Source organism: Corvus cornix, chromosome 2 (assembly GCF_000738735.6).
Source record: "Corvus cornix cornix isolate S_Up_H32 chromosome 2, ASM73873v5, whole genome shotgun sequence".
In the NCBI taxonomy this organism is placed as follows: domain Eukaryota; kingdom Metazoa; phylum Chordata; class Aves; order Passeriformes; family Corvidae; genus Corvus; species Corvus cornix.
Window position 1 is genome coordinate 3,103,336 of NC_046333.1, and position 27,686 is coordinate 3,131,021.

Consider the following 27,686-nt stretch of genomic DNA (forward strand, 5'->3'; position numbering starts at 1 on the left):
ATGCAAAGCCTGTCAGGAGTCCAAATTATTACACTTATTCAGCTGCATGTATTATTGAGTAGGCAGTTCCCTGTAATGAAGATCTTGGCTTAAGTTTGTGAGGTATATTAAGAAGTAGTGGATGAAGCACAGAAGAGGCTGCAACAAGAAATGAAATTGTGCAGTTGGGCAGTTTTAAGCATTGGCCACCTCTGTGAGAATATCAGAAATCTCATAAGAAAAAAAAACATTTCATGGTAAGAAGAGGCTAAGAAGACTTTCTTGAGTCTAGTGTCTAATACAATTTTGTTCACGACTAGAACTTTCCAAGTGATCCTACAATACCGGCAAATAGCAAAAGGAGTGATTTTAAATAAAATGTCAGAATGTTCCTCCAGAAACCCAAGTGCTGGTGAAAAGGTGATTCTTAAGTGGGTACAGAAAAGTCTTCCAATCAAAGTTATCAACAGAAAGCCATCAGAATTTCTTCCAACCCTTTCTTGCTCCCATCACCTTTATTGTTCTCCCATCAGTTGTCTTAAGTACAGGCAACCTTCTCGTGAACAAAGGAAGCAGCACCTGGCAAATTTGCTTTCCAGAGTGGGATTTAACTGACCCCTGCCAATATCTACATTTGAATGGCCCTCAAAGTTTTTGTGGGAATAGACAGGAACAGGCAATCCTGGAGAACAGTGTCTCTCACTGGAAAGCAGATGTTTGAAATGCATCTCATGAATCATTCCCTCAAAAATCCAGCTTTTTTCCTTTGACTGGGAAGGCAGCTTTGGGACAACAGCCAAGCTGAAAACACCTAAGGCACAGAAACCTCAAGTTCTGTGAGGAAAACTCACAGAATCACAGAAAATCCTGAGTTGGAAGGGACCCACAAGGATCACTGAGTCCAAGCCCCAGCCCTGCCAGCTGTTGACAAACCAGTGTCACACACTGAGCCTCTGCTGCAGTGACTCTGCTCCTTCTTGGGCTCCTGCCCAACACAAAGCCAGAAGGAAGGAGGATCCTGATTGTCATTGTCACCAGCAATGGGGAACATCATTACAAATGCGGAGCTATTGCAGGGCACAGCGGGAATGGGCAAATATTGCAGATTTCCCATCACACCAGGGGGATAAACGTGCCCTTAACACCACCCAGAGTCCTAATTTCAGTCTGTGTTGGTAGATCCTCTTATACTAACTGGCCATATTTAATTAATTATTCAGCTGCAGAAACTCAAAGCTGAAGAATTAAGGAAAGGATCAAAATCTGTATTTAGTCTATATTAACACGTGCCAGTATCTTTTACATCCTTTTAGGCTTTTTTAAGCTCAAGCAGGGATCATAAATTGTTGCTGTACTGTTCTCTCCTTGCCTTTGGGTAATTTGACTAAAACAACCAAATTTCCTGGATGTGGTGTGCAGTAATCCTGCGGTTTCTCTGTTACAAACAAATGCTCAGAATTATTCACTTAAGGAATGTGGGTTTTTTGCGTGTCTACAACCAATGCATTTTTTCATAGCTTGGTTAACATCCTCCAGCAAACAAAACTTCCTCAATTTTTTTATTTTTTGGTGGATTTTCTTAGGAAACATCACTGATTCTCTGGAAATGCCTATCTCTTTTCACTGAGATTCCTAGAATCATGGAATGGTTTGGGTTGGAAGAGGCCTTGAAAGATCATCTAGATCAAATCTGCTGCAATGGTTAGAGACATCTTCAACTACATCTTCAGTGTCTCCCCATTCCACTCCAGTCCATGAAGTCAATGTATTTACTGAAGCTTTGAAAGTAATTCCAGGGATAAAATGAAGGTGTCTCTGGGCAATGATCTGCACTGGTCTTCTGTTTTCCATCACTGGTTATTCAGGGAGCCAGGGTGACTGACTTAGACCGGACATGGGGCTTTTAGAAAGCAATGTCAGGTATTTTGACTCTGAGGATTTAATTTGTTTTAACAAAGGTAAGGTTTTACTGCAACCTGAGATGCTTCAGGGCATTGAGTTTCCAATCTGGGTAGACATGATTCTTCTCTAGTCCCCGTGACAGAATGTCTTGATACCCTAAGGAATACACCTGCACCTGCATCTGGTCCTAAAAATCTCCAACGTAATTTCCTATTTCTCTTGCTTCAGGAGCTTATTGGACACTAGAAAGCAATTTACAGGCAAAGTCTAGGGCTCATCCAGGGTTTCTCTGAAATGTAATCATTGCCAGTGAGGAGAAATCCAAAGTCCATCAGTGCTGCCTTCTCCATGTTTCATCACTGGACATAAAGATCCTAGAAACCAGTCAACTGTGCCATTGCCTCCAGCAAGGATCGAGCTCTCTCTCTCACTGCTGTGTTTTCTCAGGGACACAAACAGTCTGAAGCAGCAAGAAAGCCTTGCTTTGTCAAAACATCCAGCAGCCAGCCACAGAACACGCCATGGGAATAGGAACAAAAGAGCATTTTCACTGAATTCCCTTTTAAAGAAAGATCCAGTTGTCTGACACCTGACTCACTCATTTTTACAGAAGCGTAACACGTTTGCAGGACCTTTATGAAAACACAAGCTCCATGCAAGGAAACACTTTTTTTGTTTCAGCACTCCAGAAGAGTGCAGCTGCTGCCTGCTGGGATGGAGCACTGGTTTCAGAGGAGTTCACCATCACACGCCACTTATCAATTATCGCTCACTTATAATTCAGATGACTCCTTAATAGCTTTTTTGGGAATTTTTTTTTAGCTATGGTAGTACAGATGCTAAAAAACTCGATGAGTGAGTGTTGTCACAGCTTCCAGCTGCTCACGACTCTGCTGATACTGACAGATGAAACCATCACTCATTAATTGGGTAACTTTTGCTGCTTCTCATCATTCATTTTTTAACTGCAGTGGCCTGGTAGAACATGATTGCAACTACATGTGCAGCTCACAACTGCTTGGGGCAACGTGAATTAGAATTGTACCTCTGCCCCACAGGTAAAACCAATTGCAAAGGCATCTAAAATCATGGAATAATGGGATGGTTTGTGTTGGAAGGGACCTTAAAGATCACCTCATTCACCCCCACCATGGGTAGGGACACTTTACACTAGGCCAGGTTGCATCTACTATGCTGTGTATTTGAAAATGTTCATTAAAAACCCCAAATCAACCAACCAACCAAGCAAAAATAAACAAAACACAAACAAAAATCCCCTGAAGGTAAACAATGTGTGGGGCAAACCCTCACAGTTTAATAATCTCTGCATATACTGGAAAGAAACTGCCCCCTTTGCTCTAGATCACCATGTACATGATGAACTAGATGGTTAGAGTGGTCTTCATAATATTTAAGTCTGGACCAAAGAAAAGAGAGGATTTAATGAACTGGACGTCACCATAGAAACAAGGAACTCACAGGTGGAACTGTGTAAATAATGGATATTTTATTTTTAAACACACACTCACAAAAATCCCATTCTTTTCAATTAAGTCAGAGTTTTTCCTTCATTCTGTCTGACAAGAAAACAGAGAGTTGGACAGGCAGAAAGGAAATTTCAGTTTTAGCTTTTTATCTTGAATTTTATCATTTCTTTGCTTTTATCCCTAATTCAGTTTAAGTACCAATACTTCTGAAACAATGTTCTGTTGAACAGAACAATATGAAATGGCCATATATTTTCATTTCCCAAATTTGTTAATGGTTGCTGTTTTTCAGCCTCAATTATTTTAAAATGTAACCTTAACCCTCATTTTTCAATGACTAAACTTTTATTCAATCTAGTTCCCAGAAACTCATCTTACCCAAGTCATTATTGTACCCAGCTGCCTGGGCAAATTCTAATTCACATTTCATTTTCTTTTAACTTATGTTCCTTGCCCATTATAGAAGGACTTCCTGGCAATTCTGGAGATGACAAAAGTAATGGTTTTGAAAGAACCAGGTGGGAATTATCACATGAATATACTATGGGATGGGAATAGTGGCTCATACATGTGTTTCACAGCTAATGGTGTTTTCAGAGCTGTAGATATTAAATTCCAGTACTTTTCCTTCCCTTCTTTCCTGAATGGAAGTCCAGCAAATGCTGAGAAGATGATTAAACTCAGATTTATCAGCAGGGCTTCCAAAGGTGGCAGTCCTTGTTTAAACCATCACAGCGTGTTCCTGCTGCCCAAGGACATAATAGAAATTTCTGCCCCATTACAGCAATTTTTACATCTTTTTCTCTGAGTCATCTTCCCTGACCATCCCCAGGCTGATGATCACCTCACCTAAGCTTTAACCAGCTTAGAGAGTCCACAGGGCTTAACTCGTCCTCTGGCCTCCCTCCTGAGTGAGGGGAGAGAGAAAAAGGCTGTTCCAGAGAACAATTTATCCACAAATGTCAGGAACCCAGAGGAGCTGGAAAGGAATAGCTCTTAGGAAGGAGCCACGGCTCTAAAGGGTTCAGACTTCGTTTAGGTCAGAGAACTGAGGTGTTACTCACTAAAATCCAGAAAGACAAATTCTGTTCCTGGAGATGAAGTGGTGAATAAGAACTTGTAAGGCTTGAGGTTAAGATTCTTATGGCAGAGACTGAAGAATCCATATCTATCCTATGCGGGAAATCCATGGCAGAGCTGTGCCCAGGTGATGCAGTACGCACCTGTGGCCCTACACTCTCCACATAGCCCTACACACTCCACATAGCCCTACACACTCCACATGGCCCTACACACTCCACATGGCCCTACACACTCCATGTGGCCCTACACACTCCACATGGCCCTACACACTCCACATGGCCCTACACACTCCACATGGCTCTATACACTCCACATGGCCCTACACACTCCACATGGCCCTACACACTCCATAGCCCTACACTCTCCACATGGCCCTACACTCTCCATATGGCCCTACACACTCCACATGGCCATACACACTCCACATGGCCCTACACTCTCCACATGGCCCTACACACTCCATAGCCCTACACACTCCACATGGCCCTATACACTCCATATGGCCCTACACACTCCACATGGCCCTACACTCTCCACATGGCCCTACACACTCCATGGCCCTACACACTCCATAGCCCTACACTCTCCACATGGCCCTACACACTCCACATGGCCCTACACTCTCCACACGGCCCTACACACTCCATAGCCCTACACACTCCACATGGCCCTACACTCTCCATATGGCCCTACACACTCCACATGGCCCTACACACTCCACATGGCCCTACACACTCCACATAGCCCTACACACTCCACATGGCCCTACACACTCCACATAGCCCTACACACTCCACATGGCCCTACACACTCCACATAGCCCTACACACTCCATGGCCCTACACACTCCACATGGCCCTACACACTCCACATGGCCCTATACACTCCATATGGCCCTACACACTCCACATGGCCCTACACACTCCATAGCCCTACACACTCCACATGGCCCTACACTCTCCACATGGCCCTACACACTCCATAGCCCTACACACTCCATAGCCCTACACTCTCCACATGGCCCTACACACTCCACATGGCCCTACACTCTCCACACGGCCCTACACACTCCATAGCCCTACACACTCCACATGGCCCTACACTCTCCATATGGCCCTACACACTCCATGGCCCTACACACTCCACATGGCCCTACACACTCCACATGGCCCTACACACTCCACATAGCCCTACACACTCCACATGGCCCTACACACTCCACATAGCCCTACACACTCCACATGGCCCTACACACTCCACATAGCCCTACACACTCCATGGCCCTACACACTCCATGGCCCTACACACTCCACATGGCCCTACACACTCCATAGCCCTACATACTCCACATGGCCCTACACTCTCCACATGGCCCTACACACTCCACATGGCCCTACACACTCCATAGCCCTACACACTCCACATGGCCCTACACTCTCCACATGGCCCTACACACCCCTTTGACATGGCTCAGCACTATCCCATGGATAGCACGTGGCACTGAAGACAAGGGGACAGTATATTAAGGAATGATTTTCTTGAAATTGAAACACACAAGATTCCAACCACACTGTGATCCCTGATGAAAAATGGTCCAGAGATTTCCAGTCTAGTGGCAATCCAGCTGGGCCTGGAAGCAAAAGCTGTAGGATCACAAAAACTCTATTTCTGCTCCCAGCACCATGATCTCAGCTGGGAGTTACAACGCCAAAGGAATATCCCTGCTCATCTCCCATTAGTTTTGTGTCTAGGGTGCAATGTGGATGGCATTTGAATCTCTCTTTCCAGGAATTCCTCACCAGAAAAATTATTGTTGTACAGTTTGCCTCCCCAGGAAGAGCATTTAGGTGAATATAGCTTGGCTGTGTATTAAAGAGGGATGAGAAAGAAACATCCTAAAGACTTTTCCAAGAAATGTGCTGCTGGTTCACCCACTGGAGGTTTGTCCTGTCTGCAGCCGTGTCTAGCAAAAAAACTTTCCTTAAATGATTCCAGGGCAGTTTGGCTGTGACACAACACCCTTTCTTTCCCCTGTCAAAGCTGATCCTGAACTTTTCCAATGACAATGCACTTCCAGGCTTTCAGCCTCACTGATGTGACTGAATTCACAGTGGGTCAGCATCAACATTTTAGCTTCAGCTGCTGCATTGGAGGAAAAGATTCTTTATGGATCCGGAAGCTTGGTTTATGCCTGGAGTGTGAAGATTTTGGTCATTATTACCAACAGAATTCATTCAACCCAACTTCAGACCTCCACAATGGTTGTGTTAATAGGCAAGGGAGAAAAATGGGCATTTGTAACACAACCTTCTCAGCAGGAGGTGGAAGCAGAAATAGGGCAAATTGAAGTTCTGTAAGTATTTGTAAGTGTCAGTGAGTTCTGATTTTGACCTACTATAAACTCAGTTTCAATATCTATCACTGATAAAGATCTCTCTATTTTATAAGTCCATTTTGAGGTGACATGAATTTATTCACTCTATCAGATGAACAAACTTAGAGAATCCTAGAATGGTTTAGGTTGGAAGGGACCTTAAAGTTCATTTAATTCCAACCTCCTGCAACGTGCAGGGACACCTTCCACTATCCCAGGATGCCCCAAGCTCCATCCAACCTGGCCTTGGACACTTCCAGGGATCCAGGGGCAGCCACAGCTTCTCTGGGCACCCTGTGCCAGGGCCTGCCCACCCTCACAGGGCAGAATTTCTTCCCAGTACCTAATCTAAAGCTACCCCCTTTCACTTAAAACCATTCTCCCTTTCCCAAAAACATCTAAAAAGCATGATGATAAAGTCAGAGAAATTCAGCAACGAGCTGAAGAACGAATCAATGCTTGGAAAACAGAGATCAGTGAAGCAGTTTTTCTTGCATTTGCCTGAGAAAAAGCAAAGTTCGATCACAGCTTGGGTCCCCAGGGGTGCACAGGAGATTTGTTCAGATAAAGACTCTACAGAATGGATGCCAGAAATAAGCACAGACCCTGTGTCTGTCATCACATGTCCCTGGCTTCTCCCTCAAAATTCTTTCTTGTTCCTACCATCTCTAATATGAATTTAGCAGAAGACACTTTATGCAGTGTCACACGGATAAATCCATCAGTGCAAAGAAAAGCATCTTTGACCAAAGGGAGATGTATCCAAGCAGATCAAAGCTATCTAGGTCTGTATCCTGCTTAAAAAGGAGCCACAGAGGAAACTGTCAGGTGTAGAGAGATTTTCTTATCTATACCCTTCCAACTCCAGGAATTCATTAGCTTGGATTCAATCCTGGTCCTGTTGTTCTTGGGCACAGCTGCTTCAATAAGGGAGACACAGTGAAGTAATGTCTTCCCAGTGGTGCCAGGAGAAATAACAGCAGATAATTCAAAAGCTCTGTGAGAACAAGAGGCTGATGAGACACTCAATAAAAAATGTGAAACTGAAAAAAAAAACCTGCTCCATCATCTTTGTGTGATGGAAACATAATTCAAAATCTCTCTTTGCATCACCACACTACCTTCTGATTACCATCTCCTACCCCTTATCAGCTTCTTTCCTGTTGATTTACAGGGTAACTTTTAACAAGGATTAGATGTGATTCCCTGTAGGAATCATCACTTCCTTTCAATTCCTTGACATGCCTGGGAATGTCGCTTCCTTTCAACATCTTTCAGAGGAAGGACAGGAGGAGTGGGGCTGGAAAACAAGGGCTTCAAGTTAAAGATTGATTTGACAGTGAGTCACGAACCACATAATCACCAATAAGGCCTCATCACTTCTTTTTCTATTCAAATTCTCCTGCTGAGTTCACTTTTGTCACACCTTGGCTCATTCCAGGCTAGTGCATTTTAAGCACTTTGAACATTAAATTTTAGGCACAAACTGCAGATCACTCAAGGAACTCCCCCACCATTTGAGAGAGAGCCACGTTCAAGGGACAAGTCTGGAATACCCCATTCCAAAAGTGGAAAGCAAGACAGGGACAGGCTGGGAAAATTCTTTCATGCCAATCTACAGCTGGAGGTGTTCTCCATTTCATCAGCAGGGTTCTTTCCATCACAATTCAGATTTTTTTGGGGTGATCCAGACCTCCAGCATGACCTACTCAATATATCAGAGCCAGAAGCTAAAGGTGGGATTTGTCTGATCAAACGTAGACACTTAAATGTGATTATTTAGAGCTGAGATGGTCACCCTTAATTCCATATGTGTCCAGAGGGAAAAAATATACATCATCTAATCTGCATTGAGGAGGGAATAAATGTCTGTCTCAGGCTCTACTTGGTAGACATCCAGAGCTACAAACTGAGGAAGGTGACTTGCTCATTTGTAGTGCAGATGCACTTGCAGGTATCAACATTTAATTAGATAAATCTTCTGCTAAATGCACATAAGCCAGGAAACTATCATTAATATCTGAGTAACTCCTGTGTCAGTCTTTCCTAGCCCCAGGGTTGGGAACAGGTCAGAAGAGTCTGGACAGGAGAAACAGAAATAAAAAAGGGTGCATGTGGATCAGCAGTGAGATTCATCAATTCTGATCTGGCAGAAAACACCTGGAGGGTTGGTGAGAGCTAGAAAAGGGTCCAGCACAAACTGGGGCAGCTTCACAGGAAGAGAGGGATGAAAACTCAAACAGAGGAGATTGGAAACGTTGATGTAAGAAATAGCCTGGCTCCACTGCCTGGGGAAGTTGAGTATGAAGTAATCACTGCTCTCCTTCCTTTCTTGTCTGCCTTTGGCTTTCATTACTCTGCTTTATCAGTTTAATTCCTTCTCCAGAGCAAAGGAGTCAGATTCTGGGTCCTGCTGAGATTTCATTTCCTTCAAATTCTCTTTTTCATTCAGGCTGTAAGTGATGACTGAACGGGGACGGACACATAGGGTCAGCACATGCCCCCTATTTCTTCTCATATAAAGTTTCCTAAAGAATTTAAAGCATTTAAGAGGAAGAATCCATCATGAAACTAATGGAAAAAAAGAAACCAAACAGAAAATCTCAAGGCAGTCATTGCCTCTGAAGCATTAAAGGCATGGCACAGCAGCAGAAGGAGAGAAAACAGTGCTGTGAAGAATAAAGAAATAATGAGCAGAACATCTGGGCATGAGAGGCAGAGTAGGAGAGAAAGGGGGAAACATCAGAAACCCCATTTGGTCGATGTTTGTGTTCACCAACACAGCAAGGGGGTAAAGCCAAGGCAGCAGAGCTGAGTTCCTGCAAAATGGAGGAACCCATAAGTTGTTCTTCCTATTTTGCCACCCAAGGACAGGGTTTCCCATGCAGAGAATTATCAGTGCAGAAAACAAGGCCTCCAAACAGAGATAATAAATAAATATAATTAGTTATTTATAATTTTAAATAGTATTGCCATTATTGTTTTTGTGCCATGTGGACACCTTGGAGAAGGACTCATGAACTCTAACATTTTATATTCTTGTTCTAAGTCCTGTAGAAATACAGAACACAGAGACTGTTCATGTCCCAGATCCAAGTTCTGTACGTGACCCTCTTTGTGTCACCTGCCACAAAAGGTGGATTTTTCTTTCACATCACAGTCACTCAGAAACAGTTCACAAGCCCCTACAGACTTCCTAAAAGCTCACAATCCCATTTCATACCTTGCAGCCACAGTGAGGAGAAATATATTCTCAAAAAATGTGTATACTGAATTGTTCTATGGGAACTTCCATGCAGGAATAGTCAAAGAGGGGAAGACGTAATTGTGAAAAAACAGAATTTTATTCACCAGTCAGGAGGGATTTCTTCCCTCTTTCAGCTGTTTCTGACAAGCAAAGGAGTTATTTCCCATCTTTCTCGTTCTTTGAAAGAAACAAACTGGTAACATTTCTCCACTACCTGCCATCATTAGTAAGTCTTAGTGCTGAACAAACAAAAGTATGTTCAGCAATATTCATTTTCCCCAAATAAGAAACAGTTTGTGTGCAGCAGGAGGAATGCAAGAGGAATCAACACCCTGCACTTATGACTGCTTAACTTCTGGAAAGTTACTGCATCTTCAGGGAGTTTTGTGGTGAAACATCTCGCAAAAATTTAACCAGTAAGGAGGTGATAAGAGTTTTGTTGATATCTCATCCTTTAACTAAGGAGATAAAGCTTTGTTGGGAGGGAGGGTGGCAGGATCTGGCTTGAAGTAAGCACCATATAATGAAAAGTGAGCTTTGAAGTCAGGATTTAAAGAGTTTAGAGTGAAATGTAGTCCCAGAGGTGAAATGAAACAAATTTAAAACATATCTACAAAAATTTAAGAAAAAAATTTAAAATATTTAAAACTTAGAGGAAAAGGACAGCAAGCAGGATCTATGGAATGAAAGGGCTTTCAAACAAGAAATACACCAGAATCCTTCACTGGAAGATTAATCTCTCGGAGGGGATATGGTTTCTTTACTCAAAGCCACATAAAGTATGGAAGTCGTTGCCACAGGATGTGGGGAACAACTCAAAGATGCTCAGCGAGCCTGGGAAAATCTTCCCAGCGATTCAGCCTGCAAAGACTGGGGGAGCAGAACAGGGAGCAGCTGGGTTCTGCTCAGAGTGAGAGCCTGAAAGGATCCAGTCCCTTCCTGCCTGAGTGGGTGATAAAATTTAATCACATTGAGATTCAAAAGCCTTTCCAATGGCTCTGGGCTTCCTCTATCTCTGAGTTGTGTCCTTTCAATTTGGAACAGGCAGGGGGAGGAGTTCAGAGTGAATAGTCCCCAGCTGTCAGGGTTATTCTGGATTTGGATGATAAAGAACAAACTGGCTGGTGAAATGGTCTCTATTCACCTGGGGAGTTCTATGAATTCCTGAATCCAAACAATAGCCATTGCATAAGAAGTAGGGCTCATGATCAGCTCCTGGCATCATTCTGGGGGTAGGGGATGAGAAACAGGCTTTTTTCCCCTTTTTTCCTTGCTTATGCCACTTCTGGACCAGGGAAAAACTGGGAAGCTCTTCTGTAAAGCACAAAGAGGGTCTCAAAACCACATCCCTGGGGGTGAAATGAACTGCCTGAAGTACACGGAGCTTTTCTCACTTCCACCACAGCACACAGTTTGTCTGCCCAGAGCTGGGCAGCAGAATAGAAATGAATTTATGCATGAGATGAACAGCAGGACCCTGATGGAAACACTCCCCTCTGATGGAAACACTCCCAGCAGCTAAAATGCAGAACTGTTTGCTTTAGAGGACACTGGTAACACAGATATCTACGCTCTGCCCTTCTTTACTTCTGCACTAAAATGTGCTGCAAGAAAAAGGGGAGGCAAATCTCCCCTCCTTCATCACACACAATGTGTTTTATCGGCTTTTCTCTGCGGTTTTATCAATTCCAGTCACAGCAGAAGCAGTTTGGACAGGACTCAGTAAATGGATCCTGATTTCCAATTAGTTCCTTTGCCATTCTTTGCCCTTCTCTCCTTGGTGCTGGCCACAGGCAGCTGCTGCTGCGGTCAGGAGGAAATAAGACAGGATATTAAACTATAAATTTCTTCACTCGCTGCCTCAGTTTCTTATCTCAGCAATAGCACAAGTATCCTTCATCAAGATTACAGAGATCCCAGTGTTAATCCCTGTAAAGGGCTTCGGATCATGGGAGAGATGCACAAATTATTACCAAGACGAGGAGGGAAAATGAGCTGCTCCAGAGCAGCACTTTGTGTCACATCCTGTCCCCAAAGCTGCTGTCACCCAGGCAAAAATTATCCAGGTGTCTTTTCTTTTTAATTTTCTTTCTTCCTTTTTTTTTTTTTTTTTTTTGGTTTTGTAGACATTTTGTAACTGCATTACCTAAAGTAAAGAAACAGATTCCTGACCTCTGATAATAACCAGGAATGGTTCTTTTGCACTCCCATTGATTGAATTTTTGTCCTTTCAACATTTCCCCGAGCTCATTCAGCAGCAGTGATGCTCCTCTTGCCATGAAGTGTTTGCTTTGACACTGCTGAAAACCCCTCCAGGCACCACAGGAAATGGTGAAAAACACTTTGAATTGTCAGCTCAATGTGCATGAACTGAAACTCACCTGGAGAAGAGTCATTGAGAGGGTTCAGGGCCGTCGCCCTCCGGATCTTCTCCAGACAAGTCTCTTGCTCCTTTTTAATGATGCAGTTGGAATGGGTTGCTGAAACCTGAAATATGGGGGGAAATGGGAAAAAAAAACCCAGTTACAAAATTAAAATAGTTACAGTTACAAAAAAACCCCAAAAACATTTAAAAAATTAATGGTGAGGTTATCAGGAAGCATCGGGAAGATTTAAGGTTCCATTACAAGAAAAAAAAAGAAGGAAGAAGAAAGAAAAATATCATTCAAAGTTGAACAAAAACTGTAACAAACTTCATTTTCTTTCCTTCACTTTTACTCTTCTTTCTTCTTCTTCTAGCAGGTCTAAGGCCAAATGAAGTAATTTAAATTCTCATAAATTATTTGGGGATTTTATATTGTTCCTCCTGTCAAAATGTGATTTCTAACATGTTTGCTTTTTTTTATTTAATTCCTTCTTCATAAAAAGCTGAAACAAGGATATCTTTTAAATAGAGAAATAATTTAAAGAGGAATCAGGAATCAATTTAGGCTTGGTTTGATCCTCCACCAGTTTCTTGTGAGTCTTTGCACAATTCATTAAAATCTCTCTGGAATCCAAACCAAATTAAAAGCTGTTTCTCTTATTCTTTCACCTTGTTCATTCCTCAGTGTTAACTTTATTTATTCCCAGAGAATTTACAGCAAATTCTTTTGCCAAAAAGAATACAATGCCAATTAAACCAGGCTGGCTTGATCCAAATATTTTCCTTCTCTTTTTCTATTTTTCTATCTTTAACTCTCTAATACACCCCACTACAACAAAAAAGTAAAGGGGGAAAAAAGAAGGGAATAAAAATTTTGTTTATGAGAGGAACTCTGCAGGCAACACAATCCAGGAAATCCCAAAGCAGCAACAAAATAACAATGTGACCCATTTCTGGAAATCAATCCAGGATTTCATTCCTATAGCAGCCAGGGGCCAGGGAATATCATTCAAGGAGAATAAAACCTCAGGTTTCATGAGATCACTTTACAGGGGCACAGCTGAGGTTCAAACCCCACTCAGTGAAAAACACCATGAAAATCAGTGCCCTGGCTGAAGGTGGGCAAGGTCCTCCTGGTTCACTGGAGCAATTTCATTATTTCTTATTTCCCATCCCATTTCCTTCACTCTTGACAATGGAAAACCACAGAGGAAATGGAGCGTGACCCGTTTCCCCTTATCTGCTAAGTAGGGACAAGGAAACAGGGAAAGAAATACCCAAATTTAAGCTACTCTAGCTTGTTTTGGAGCCCCATCTGCACACTTCAGCTTTTCTTCCCTCACTTCCCAGGGAATGGAGTGAACAGTTGGGATCAGGGATGCACCAAAATACCATCATGCACTCAACACACCCTGACAGCAAATCCCAAGGCACATGAAATCCTTTCAGCAGCTAAAGTGGCTTATAAAAAAGGGGGAGAAAAATTTTTACACAGGCAGATAGTGACAGGACAAGGAGGAACAGTTTTAAAATAAAAGAGGGGAGATTTCGATCAAGACTCAGGAAGAAATTCTTCCCTGTGAGGGTGGGCAGGCCCTGGCACACATTGCCCAGAGAAGCTGTGGCTGCCCCTGGATCCCTGGAAGTGTCCAAGGCCAGGCTGGAGGGGCTTGGAGCAGCCTGGGATAGTGGAAGGTGTCCCATGGGAGGAGTCTGGAATGAAATTTCTCTTTAAGGTCCTTTCTAACCCACACCATTCAGTGAGTCTGTAATAATCCAGTTTGATGGTGCTTGCGTTGTGCTTTTGTTTGTGTGATGATGCTCTGAACCATCTGCACACTTCCAGCTTTGCAAAAAGCCACCACCCCTATTTCAGGGACAGAGAGGGTTGCTTGATGAACTCTCCTGGAAAGCTTTCCTCACCATTTGTAGGAACTCATAATGCTGCACAGTTTCATCATCTCCGAGATCCCAGTAATAAATTTCAGCTATTTTCCCCCAAGGGACACACCAGGCACAACCACATTATTAGATTTGTTTGTCTTCAAAACAAACATGGTTCTGTTTTAAGGGCTCCCAAGTGCCTGGAAAAGATAAACTGTCACAGATCTCTAGGATCTCCCAAGAACATAAGGGCTTTTGCTACATCATCCCTTAAGCCTCCCCAAAGACAGAGAAAATTGCATTGGCTGACATTCAAATTCTTAGAATATATTTTTAAAAGATAAAAGGGAAATAGCAAAGAAACCCAGAGTTCTGCTGCTAGTGCAGGTTCACTCTCCACAGTTGCCCAGGTGTGAAAAGAGTGGTCAGGGGTTGTCTCAATACACAAATGTGGCAGCTTCTGTACAGCTCACCAGGTACCAGTTGGAAAAGCTGTCATTTAGTAATAATATTGTTATTATTATTACTACTACTGCTAATAATAATAATGCATTGTCTATGCAAGCAGGATGTGACTGAACAAAAGGAAATATTTCTTCACACACTTACTGTTAACTTGCAGAACTTACAGAACGCTTCAGCTTGAGACTGTGGATGTTAAATGCTACACACAGATGCAGATATTTATCCAGAGTCCATCAAATGATGGAGGTTAGGGAAACACTAGCACAGGTTATTCCAGGCTGCCCCTGGATCCCTGGAAGGAAGTGTCCAAGGCCAGGCTGGATGGGGATTGGAGCAATCTGGGATAGTGGAAGGTGTCCCTGCCCAGGGCAGGGGGTGGAACTGATGATCTTTAAGGCCCCTTCCAACCCAAACCATTCCGTGATTCTATTCTAGAATACTAAGAAACCCACTATGGCCATGTCCTCAGAGACATCTGACAAGCAGGTTTAGATTCAATCCACAGTGAAAAAACAAAAGAGTGTGATTTATCCTTACTTTTTTTTTGGTATCTTCTTTGCTAGATCTGTATCAAAGCCAGGACTTGATTGATTATAAAGCAAGCCAAAGGTTAAAAGCTCAGACTTTACTGTTCTCCTTGCAGACTGGCACATCTAGTCAGATGTCTCTGACTAAACTGATTAAATTTAGTCAACCGTATCTCAGTAAGTCTGGCTTAGGAGGCTCAGGTGGGGACAGAGAGAGCACCAGAGCCACGTGCTTCACCTGTCCCTGCAGCTTTGCTCAAGCTTTCAGTGCTGCCAGATTATTCTGGTGTGACTTCCCATAACCAACTCTGTGCCATTTTGTAGCACTTCATCAACAGATTTTACAAAAATAATTTTGGGGAACATGGAAACTGAAAGCAAAGGAAGGGAGGAAGCATCAACCTCAGTGTCAGAGAACATGAGCTGCCTGTCATCCATCCTAACAAGCAATTCCGTATCTGGGAAAATCAAAAAGGCTTGGACTGTTAATAACAAAAGGTTTGTCTGTTGAATGCAGAGAGGCTTTAATGTTATCACATTTTCCTGAAAGGATCCACGGGTTTGATGTTTCTCCATTGACCATGGAGTGGTAGAGCCTTTAACCTGCCAAGTCAGGCCCAAGTGGCAGTGTAAGCTTGAACTCCACGGCCTCCTGATCCCATTTCTTTTGCCCCGAGGACATTTGCAATTTCCTGTGTTCAGCAGAGACAGTCTGGTTTCAGTTTCCCAGAAGAGATCAATGATGTGTGCAGTTAAAGTCTGTTTTGACACGCACTAGAAAAACCAAGAATCCAAGTCGACAGTGCATGAAATTCACAGGTTTTTGAAAAATTTATTACTCTCAATGAAGTGAAAGATTTTGACTCACATCAGTTTAGAAAAGGTGTATATTCATTTAGATACAAAGACAGCAAAAGGGTCAATATCTGTTTAGTTCTGAGAGAACACAAGAAGTTGGCAGGACATTGTAGATGTACAACAAATTCAGAGCTTTCATTTTCCTTCCTTGGCTTTTATTAAGGTGGCCAGCACAAATATAAACTGCTATGTGCTGTGTGTAATTTCCAGCACTTAACTCTTTGCTCTTCCTTTGGCATTATGGTAAAATTAATATCAGATTTTTATATTGCAACTTACATATGTACAATAAATTTGGTCTATATATTTATATTTTTATATATATTTATAGAATATAAATTTGGTCTATATAATTATATATATATATACCAACAGTGCAGAACAGTCCAGCCACAAAACCTGAACTGTCTTTGACTACATTCAGTTATTCAAAAAATACCATTTTCCCCATTTTATTCTCAATAAGAATATCACAACTACTATAAAACTTGATTTCCCTGCACGAGTCAACTCACTGGATCTGCAGAAGTGAGATGTCACCAGTATTCCTGAGAAACTCCAGGGTCAGAAAATCTGCTTTGAAGTCCTAGTAATGACATGATGGTGAGCTGGGAATTCATTTGGCATTTCTATAAAGACCAGACCAAATATGGTAATTCAGTACCACTGGCTGTTCTTTCCTCTTCTGCATTTTTGTGCTGCATCTCTGAAGTCCTGACTTTTAATTTTTTTTTTTTTAAGGAATGTGAACATTTCCACTCCATTCAGGATATGTCATATCAGGCACTGTGACAATGAGAGAGGTAAAGAAGGACAGGCAAGAATCAACAACAACAACGACAGCAAATCTTCATTAAATCCTTCATGGATATGGGTTTACATCAACACAAAGATGAATTAGGGTGTGATTCAACTTTTGCCTAAGTGTTGTTTCTAAAATAATGCAAGAGAGGAGTTTAATCTGCAAGGTACATGAGATCACTCACTTCAAGCTGAATTACACACATTTTACTAATTGTTATGACTTCCAGTATTGGAAAGTTAGCTTCAAGAATGATAAATTGTTCCGTGAGCATTGCCAAAAGCAGCTCACTTTGTCATGGAAACAACACCATTAGATTGAGTCCCCGTTCTCACCAAGCAATGATTCAGCTGGTCAAACCAGGGCCAGGATTGCAAAATGTTGTGTTAAAAATAGAGGGGTTTGGGAAGGAGCTCTGATTGTCTGGATTTTCTTCCAGAACTGATTTGCATCATTGCTGGGCCCCACAACACCGGCTTGGCAGTCCAACAAGTTGCTGTCCCCAGAAAGGTCTGAGGTTTGTCACTTGACTGCATTTTTTGTCTTCCTGTGTAAATGGCACCCAAACCGCTGTGATTTCAAACTTCTCACTGAGTGAGGGGGTAAAGCCATTGGGAACTCATTCAAACCCAGCCACAATGGTGCAATCTGCCGCAGAGTTTGGATGCCATGGTTTAAGCAAATTGTGCAGGGGGAAAAAAAAAAAAAAACACCAGCAGAACCCGCTGCCAAGAAAAGGCATCGATCCCTTTCAGAGTGGCTGCTGTGAATTTAAGATATGGGCACCTTCTAACACTGATGGCTGCTGGAGAGATGCACATCCCACTGCAGATGAAAAAATAGCAGCAGCACATTCAACAGTTCCCTTCTCTCAGTGGATGCCTTCTGAAGTGAATGCTCGACAAAAGATGTGTTACACAACATGGGGTAAACCTGGTTTTGAGTTTGCCTGAACTGTCTTTTTGTAGTATCATAGAATTATGGGATGGCTTGGATTGGGAGGGACCTTAGAGATAATTTTTTTCCAATTTTCCTGCCATGGACAGGGACACCTTCCACTATCCCAAGCTGCTCCAAGCCTCGTCCAACCTGGCCTTGGACACTTCCAGGGATCCAGGGGCAGCCACAGCTTCTCTGGGCAATGTGTGCCAGGGCCTCAGCACCCTCATGGTAAGAATTTCTTCACAATATCCAATCTGAACCTACTCTCTTCCAGTTTAAAACCATGTCCCTTTGTCCTGTCAGCATAGGCTCTCATAAACAGTCTCTCTCCGTCTTTCTTGAAGGTTCCCCAGTTGTAAATCCCCTCTTTGAGCACTGTGAAGCATTCCCAGGAGAGCTGAGGACTTCCATGGGAAGTATCATCTTGGATCAAACCAACTTATCCCTATCTCTAACAGCAGGTGATGCTTCTCAAAGCCTTGTACTGGCAAGGATGAACCACTCACTGGAAAAGTGATTAAAAATCCTGCTAGACATAATGTGCTTGAGATAAGAGTTTAACAGCCCTTCTGATTGCTGATTTTATTTCATAAAAATGGCTTTCTCCAGAAATTCCTGAGAATTTCTTCTCCAAAGATATAATTCTGAAGTACAACTCCCAGTAGGACAGGTCGGATTCTTCCTTCATTCCTCAGAGGCCAACACAGGGTAGAAAAGCTGATAATCTCCTGCCAGCATGGCAATCCCCACTTATTTTTCAAATTGTTCAAAGGAAAGGGAATTTAAGAAATCGGGGTCTACTCCCTTACAAAACTTTATGGGAAGATTCTCACCACTTTGAAAGCTTTTAATAGTGGAGCAAAATTGGGTTGCATGGCCTCACTGCAGGAGATCAGGGGTCCAGGGCTTGCAAATATCACTGACAATCACTTCCAAGGACACTTCCCAGTTCCTGACACAGGCTGGGACATGGCAGAGCTGTTGGCAAAGAGAACAGCCCAGTGGGGATCCAGGGTTTGGCCAAGTCTCTGTCACAGCAAGAGATTTCCTGGATGGGGGGTTACAGGCAAGTCATGCATATGTAAATTGCTGGAATTTGTGATTGACAAAGGAGGATAAATAATGAGTATTTTTTTCCTCTGTGGTCAGACTGCTCCAGCCTCAGGTAACCATTTCAGATTTAACACAGAAGTTCAGATTGATCAATTAATAAAAATTACTGGAGAGGAAGTTGAAGGGTGGGATCCCTGTTTTTTAACACATCGTGCCCAGCTGAGAAATGAGGATTTATATTGACATAAATCTGGGATGAGATGTTCAGATTCAGCTGAACACCTGAAATGAGGGAGCTGAAATAGAAACACTTGGATTTCTGAGCAATCTGGGACACGTGGTTCATAGAATCTGAGGAACTGCTGATCCAGAGGGGTAAACCTGTAGGTGACCATGATCCTGCTTTCCCAGATCCCAGATTTTCTCTGTTAGATCAATCTGCTGCCTTGGCAAAATGACTGGTTACTCTGAAGCCTGAAATTCCCATATAAACTCTGAACAGGGGGGTCCAGATGATCCTTAAGAAGGTCCCGGACCATCATTTTTACAGCTGTATTTTCTGTCAGCAACAGCAACGCAGAGGCACGTTCTCCTCTCCTATTTTCTCCAGAGGATTTTCAGGAAAGGTACACCTTTTTCACTCTTGAGGCAGCGCTGGCAATACAGGAATGTCCCCTGTTTAAAGCAGCCCTGGAACTCTGTATCAGCTGCCAGAGCAACCCAAAATCAATAGGATGTAAAAGATAACCTAAAGCTTTAACCTGCTTTTCCTGGTCTACAGATTTTGTGTTTAAAGCTTCAGTCCCTCCTACTCTTTGCCTTCACCCAGACATCCCTGTCTCTGGTGGCTTTCTCTGAATGATGGCAACTATCCATCACAGGTGTCTCCAGGGAGAATCATCATGGAAGCATAGGGTAATTCAGGTTGGAAGGGACCTCCGAAAGACTCCAGCTCAACCTTCCACTGGGAGCAGGGTCAGAAACAGGATTGGTAAAGCTTCTCAGGGCTTTTTCCACCCAGGTTTTGGAAAACTCTGAGAATGAGGACTGCACAACCTCGGTGGAGCTTACTCCAATGCTTACCTGTCCTCAGGGTGAAAAGGATTCTCTCCAGTATGACCCTCCCTTGTTTCAGGTGACACACACAGTTCATTTTCCTGCCACACATCATGATGAGAGCCCCGGCTCTTTCCTCCTCTTGGTCTCCTCATAGATACCATGAGGCTGCTACAAGGTTGCCCCCAAATTTTCTCTCCTTCCACCAGTAAAAAAAGCCAAATTTCCTCATCCTCTCCACACAGGCCATCTCGGTGTCTCTCCTTTGAACTTGCTGTTGTTGGCTGATGTATTTTATATATTGAGGAGCCTAAACTGGATGTAATATTCCAGAAGTAGTAGATTTAGATTAGATATTAGGAAGAAATTATCTTTTGTGAGGGTGGTGAGGCCCTGGCACAGGTTGCCCAGAGAACCTGTGGCTGCCCCTGGATCCCTGGAAGTGTCCAAGGCCAGGGCTTGGAGCAGCCTGGGATAGTGGAAGGTGTCCCTGCCCATGGCAGAGGGTGGAACAGGATGATCTTTAAGGTCCCTTCCAACCCAAACCATTCCATGATTCTGTGATTTTATAAGTGATCCATCAAGTGCAGAGTAGAAGGGAATAAACATTTCCTTTTATCTACTGACTTTGTTCTTGTTAATTCAGCCCAGGATACTGTTGGCCTTCTCTGCTTTCCTCAGGACTCATGCAAAGTGTGCAGAGTCAGGGCTCCCAAAAATACTTGTGTGGTTCATCACACTGCATAGAACTGTTGGGGAGGTTCTCTGAGGGAATCTGTGCTAACATCAGGCCTCTCTCACCGCAGGGACATCGGGAAACAGAGAAGCTTTCAGGAGCTCTGCAGCTGTCGTGCTGCTGGATGCCACATTCATTTGCAAAGCCAGCTCTTGTCGCTACTTGTTACTATTTGCCCATTTATACTTCATTACATTTAAACAAAACCCTGAAGAGAAAAGGTCCCCGACAGGAAATTTGTTTTGTAGAGGCTCCCAGCAAGTTCAGTGGGAGCCCCATCTGAGTCACACTTGGAACAGGAACACATTGATGAGCAGCTACAGCAGGCTGCAGAAAAACTTTCTACGCACACACGCACATACCCTGCCCAGGGGAGGAAGCTTTAATTAATCTGCTAATTAAATTAAAGCTATTTGCCCTCAACTATCACACATGCTCTTCCCTTTCTCTTTTCCCTGCAGGCAGCTCCAGTGAGCGCCTCGTGCTGCAGATCTTACTCCAATATTCCCTAAAGGGGCTCCGGGAATGGGGAGAGCACTGGAGAACAGAGGCAAACAGCTTGTTACAGCAGTGGTAATTGGGAGTGCTCAAGCTTATTCTCAATTTTCCTCCTTCTTTCAGTGCTCAGAGACATTGGGTTGGGTATTGTGCTAAAGTGGAGGATGAAAAAAAAATTCCCTCACTACTAAAAAACCCCACTGAGTTCCCAAAAAAATCAAATCTTTGCACAAAAGGCTGTACTTAGAGTTGTTTTCTCAGCAAACCTTTCTTTCTCCTTCTTGTTTCTGGAAGGTTTCATCACTATTTTGCTGTAAAAACTCAAGGAGGGGAATAAAGTACATTTTCCTGAAGAAAAGAAGGGAGCAGAGTGAATGGGGTATCAGAGCACCAGCGTGGAGCCCAGCTAAAGGGATCAGAAAGGAAAAGATGGGGCAGCCACAGCTTCTCTGGGCAACCTGTGCCAGGGCCTCCCCACCATCACAGGGAAGAATTTCTCCCTCATATCTTATCTAAACCTGCCCTCTGTCAGTTTTAAACCATTCCCCTTTGTTCTATCACTATATGCCCTTGTCAAAAGTCCCTCTCCAACTCTTTTGGAGGCCCCATGAGGTGTCCTTCAAGTAATCCAGTTTAGGGGTAAGGAAAAATTTACTTGGAGTTTTAAAAGGTGATGCAACCTCCTCCATGGGGAAAAAACCCCAAAACTTAAGCAACCAAACCAAACCAAACTGAAAAAGAAAACAAACAAACAAAAAAACCCCAAACAAAAAAAAAACCCCTAAAACAAAACAAAACAAAAAAACCAAAACAATACAAATAAAAAGAGAAAAAAACGAAAAAATAAGAAAGGGGAAAAAAAAAAAAGGTGAGATATATTAACATATTACTGAAGCATGGCAGAAGATATTGAAACCGAATTTTCCACACAATAAAAAAATCCAAATTTTCCCCCTCTGAAGTTTTTATCCACCGTGATCCTTCAGTCTGGGTTTATACCAGAGAGAATGATACTAATGCCACTTTTATTAGGTGATCTAGCAAAGCAGAGGTCCTACTTTCATGACTGTCTGCCAACCGAAGGGCACCTTATCTCTGCTTTTAGGGCTGTCTCAATGCTGTGCTGCTGAGGAGCAGCAGAAAACACCTCTCTCACAGCCAGTTAATGTTTTGGACACTCAGTTTTGATCAGTATTTATGTCTTAAGTTATCAGGGTGAAAACAAAGAGAGACTTGCAGTGTCAGTGTTTGTTTCCTGCTGGCAACAAAAATGGGATCCCAAGGTGACTCGAGTGGCAGCAGATCCAGCACTGGGGAACCCCATCCCCATCCTCCTTCTTGGAAACTCTTATCTGTGCCTTATTTGTTCACCTTCAGCACCCCAGGCTGTACAGGCCAGCAGAAGTGCTGTGTACATGGTTGATCACCAGCATTCAAATATCTGGAAACAACTCTTGAACAGAAACTTTTCAATGCAGTTCTCAGGAAATAAAATCTCTGGTGGTACACAGTGATGTCCTGACAGTGAATAACCAAGCCCTGGGTAGATAAATCCCTGCCAGAGGAGTGATCAGTTCCACCAACACAGTTCCCCCACTGATGCAGCAGGAGGGATTTGGTATGTTTGTAATTCATAGTTGTTTAACCACACGTAGCATCTCTGTCTTGGGCATTTGTAAGCTTAAAAATGACAATTTAATGACATTTAATGATGCCCTGGACACCACTGCATGTAGGAAGACACATTACCTGTTTTACAGTGTTTGTCTCATTAAATGTTTTAATTTCTCCATTAATGCAGATTAACAAATAATGACTTTCAGCTGGAGATTTGGCCTTTGTCTTTAACCCTATAACCCTATATATTATAGTCATATTATTTATATTTTATATATATTATATTTTCAGAGCCTGAGAACATGCAGCTCTGGACTAGGATTATGCCTTTTGATCTGGTTGCAGCACAAATGTACCCCTCTCAAGGACATGCAATGAACAGGTGATGGAAAATAGCTTTGGACCTCAAGTCCCCATGCCTGATGTTTCAAAGGAACAATAAAACCACAAAATTCTTTCAGAGATGCCATAAAAGAGAGGCCCAGACTCACAGCCAGCAGGGATCTGTGTATTAGCCACAAAAAACCCAAAATAAGCAGTAATTAATTACTGACATCTTCACAAGATCTTGAGAGACAGGGAAACACAATCACACCCAGCTCCTTTCTTCAATCACAAGAACTGAATTCCAGAACATCTCAGACAAGGTATAACAATTAGAGGGGTTTTCTTTTTACACATTCTGAAAAATTCAGACACGTCCACCTCAATCCATTTTGTGAGGAGTTAGGAAGAGCAGATACAGGAGGAGAGCGGAGATGGAACCAGGAAATGACCAGAAAAAAAAAAAAACAACAGATGAAACCGCTGGTCCAAATTACACTCAGGGCAAAATATCCAGAAATGTTTCCTACTAATATCTGGAGCCTTCCTACACCCTAGAAAACATTCCCTGGTTGAAGCTGACCCTGAACACTCATGATTTTAATTTTTTTTTTTTTTCACATAGCTAGGGAATGGGATCCCCAAAAGTTGAGATTTTGGAAAGGTAAAAATTTGGACTAGAATGGAACAACATAGTTGAGAGCAGGTCTTGCTGCAGGTGTGTTACACATCCAGCTTCCTCGTTCTCCTTTCCAAATTTTTTCCTGGTTTTTTTTCCCTTTCCTAACATTTTATGTATCAGTATCATTATTTATTATTGTGTATCAAGAATACTCTGCCATTGTAAACTCTAACTTAAAGTGCTTATGAACCATGATGTAAAAAGGCAACTTACTACTTAATCCTGCAAGAAGCGCATTTCCTATCCGTGTGTGAGTCCTTATCCAAAGGCTTTGCTTCATGTGGCATCAGGATAGGAGCATAAAATGCGTGCAAAAATGAATTTATCATACATGCACTGCTCATGAGACCTTCTTAGAAAATCCTACCAGTGATCACGCAACATTTCCTGAGCCTAACCTCTAGGAGGTTTCGAAAAGTTCAGAAATGTCTTACGAAATATCACTGCAGAATTACTAGAAAACCAACTTAAACCAACAAAACCCAGTGCCAGATTGCATACCCGCCCTCAAATCTCTATTTTACTCTTATTTCACTGTGGGGTAGGGTTTGATTTAAGGAGGGACGACATGCAGGGACTGAGATGGTCTTCTGTTACCAACAGATCTCCCCCTTAAAGGGTGACTTCATTCCAAACAAACCAGCAGGGCTTGGATGCATTTCAAACCCTGACAGATAAGCCACAGGTCTCACTGTCAGAGCCTTGTCATGACCCAGATTCTGCTCCAACATGTTCTGCCTTTTGTGCTACACAGAAATTTCCTCAAAGGGACACATCACTAAATAAGGACAGATTCGGGGTGGGTTTTATTAACCTGGCAGTGCAAGTCCTGTTGTCCTCAGCTCCAACAAGGCGCAGCAGTTAATCTGCATTTAATAAAAAGTTCATAAAAAGGCATTTCTGAAGTGTTGGCATGTACAGGGACATTGTGGATGCAGAACTGCTGGCACAGGGGCTCTCTCCCAGGGTAGCAGATGCCTCAGCTGTGCTGTTTGCAGCTGACTGCAATGCCCAGGCTTTGAGACTCAGATCCTTTTCCATACTTAAACAAGAGAGAATTTTTCTTTTTCAGGAAAGGGAAAAAGAAAAAAAAAAGGCTTTAGAGCCGAAGTATAAATGGTTACAGCTCTACTTTACAGATAAGAAGTGCTGGCTGATACATTCAAGCATCTCTTCCCCAATTTAATGTGCTAAAGGTGTAGTAAAAGTGTCAATAACTTGGCACCCTGGAGAAAGAGGTGAGAGTTCTGCTGGGGTTTTCGTGCATGTCATATTAATGGGGTCCTTGACTGTTGACTAAGAGAGCCCAATCTTATGTATTTGAGCTTGAAAATGCTGGATACTACTTCATCTGTGACATGGAATTACAGAACATGCTCAGTTGCAAGGGGCTTGCAAGGACCATTGAGGACCTGCACAGGACGCCCCAAAAATCCCACCAGGTGAGAGAGAATTGTCCAAGTGTTCATTGAGCTCTGTCAGGCTTGGTGCCATGACCACTTCCCTGGGAAACCTGTTCCAGTGCCAGACAAACCTCAGGTAGAAGAAACTTTTCCTGACACCCAACCACATCATAACCTCACTGACGGTGGTTCTGCAATCCTCAGCCATCCCTGATGTCCACATGCTTTGATGTGTCTTGATGTTTTATCCACCCCAGCAGCACAAGCCAAATTTTGCCTCTTTCTCAGTGGTGGCTGCTGAAAGCCACACAAAAATTGCAACCCAACCTCAGAATACCTTCCCTGGCTGGCAGGGCAGCCATGAGTTCATACCTGTGTCTTTTTCTTAGTACACCAAAACCTCAGAAGAGGTTGCTGCTCAGTTTCAGCTGGATATCCCCAATAAATGCCTGCCCAGGACCTGAAGTGCCCAGAATTTCTCAGTTATTGACCTTTAACAGTTTCATTTTCACCTTCCTGCTCATGTCCAGGTGCTAATTTCTCTTGTGCTGGTGAATTTCTAGTTACAAAAAAAACTCAGTTCCACCATGTACTTTAATTTTACTTCCCAGGGAGTCTAGGCACAGGCTGAGAGAGCTGGGGGTGTTCACCTGGAGAAGGCTTCAAGGAGATATTTGAGCCCTTTCCAGTGCCTAAAGGGGCTCCAGGAGAGCTGGAGAGGGACTTGGAACAAGGGATGGAGGGATGCAGGAATGGTTTTAAGCTGAAAGAGGGCAGGGATGGATGGGATATTGGGAAGAAATTGCTCCCTGGGAGGATGGGGAGGCCCTGGCACAGGGTGCCCAGAGAAGCTGTGGCTGCCCCTGGATCCCTGGAAGTGTCCAAGGCCAGGTTGGACAGGGCTTGGAGCAGCCTGGGATAGTGGAAGGTGTCCCTGCCCATGGCAGGGGGTGGCACTGGATGGGCTTTAAGGTCCCTTCCAACCCAAATCATTCCATGATTCTGTGATTCTCTGACTATTGTCCATCTAGAGCCAGACATGTACAATGGAATAAAGACAAGCAGAGCATTTTTTCTCCACTCATTAAAAAAAAAAAAAAGGAATATAGTTCCAAAGCCCTTGAAATGGTAATGTTAAATTGTGGTAATGTTCTAATTTATTCAGATTGAAGTTAACAGAAAGAAAAAAGTTTAGTGTTCCAGGGAGAATGACAGGATCAGAAATGGGAGCAGCTATTTTGGCTGCTTTGATTTCCCTGCTCTCAGAAGCAAACATTAACACATGTAAAAATTCTCTGTATAATACATGCTGAAGAGAGAAATAGAGCAGGGATTCCTCTGCCAGGAGAGCAAATTACTGTCATACTTCAGCTAAACAAAGATGTGAAAGCAAAACTGGTGAAACCTCTTTTATATTGTCCCTCACGGATTATTCTGGGTGATTCCAGTATGTTAACTCATTTATTTGATCCTCAAGATTACTGAGTTCAGAATTTCTACATTACACCTTTGATAAGAGATAAATATTTCACGTTTTCACACGTGGAAAAAAATCACAAAGCTCTGAATAATAAAAACAATGTCCCAAAATGCCAAAAAGCAGTACTGAGAATTCTCTAGATTAATGTTATTCATACACATGCCTGTCAAACTCCCCTTTTTTCTTCCTTGCAATACGTTAAATAGGATTTAATTCTTCCCCAGTTTTAAGAGTTATTTTGCAACGGCTTCTGCCAGCTTCTGCAGCTGCTTGGTGTTTGGTTTTTTTCCCAGATCCATGAGCACAGCTGGAGAATTGCCACTGCACGTTGCTCAACATCCCAGAGCTGCCCTCTGCAGCAGCACCGTGCAGTGGGAGCTGACCTCAGTACAAGATGAGCCACCCCTAAAATACTGCTTGTCATTCACAAGGTGGCATTTTGGATTTTGTTAACAGAGCTGTGGGAAAAATCCAGGGATACAAAAGGGAAAAGAAGTTTAATCTCTATCTTTGTAGTCCCTAAATTCAATAGCTGCACAATTAATGTTGCAACCAGTAGGTTACAGTGTGAAAACCAATGGAAAATAAACTTTATTATTTTTTGTCCCCATCTACTGCTTTAATTCACAGAAAAAAAAATCCCTTGAATATTAAAATAGAACCAGCAAATAGTTGGATTAATCTAATAAATAAACTGCTGTGGAGAAGGGAAATGTAAATCAATGCAAAATGAAGGCACTGCTTTGCAACAGCACCCAGGGTGTCCCCAGCTGCTCTGCCATGTGCTATCCATGGATATGGATTTTGGGGGTGAAAATAATTTAGATACCAGCCGAGGTACAAAGAAGTGTGAGGGGAAAGGCAGAAAAATAGAGATGTTTGATCATCACTTCAGTGCAATGAATTAATGACCTGAGGTTGT

The 27,686-nt window shown here is 42.9% G+C and overlaps 1 protein-coding gene across 9 annotated transcripts in view; it reads right to left on the minus strand.

Annotated features, from left to right (window-relative positions):
• ADCYAP1R1 (ADCYAP receptor type I) overlaps positions 1-27,686 on the minus strand; it is a 137,719-nt gene that overhangs the window by 68,296 nt on the left and 41,737 nt on the right. For all 9 annotated transcript variants that reach the window (XM_039549635.1, XM_039549641.1, XM_039549640.1 and 6 more), the window contains one exon: positions 12,454-12,559. In XM_039549635.1, coding sequence (XP_039405569.1) covers positions 12,454-12,559 — 106 coding nt within the window. The remainder of the gene's footprint in view (positions 1-12,453; positions 12,560-27,686) is intronic.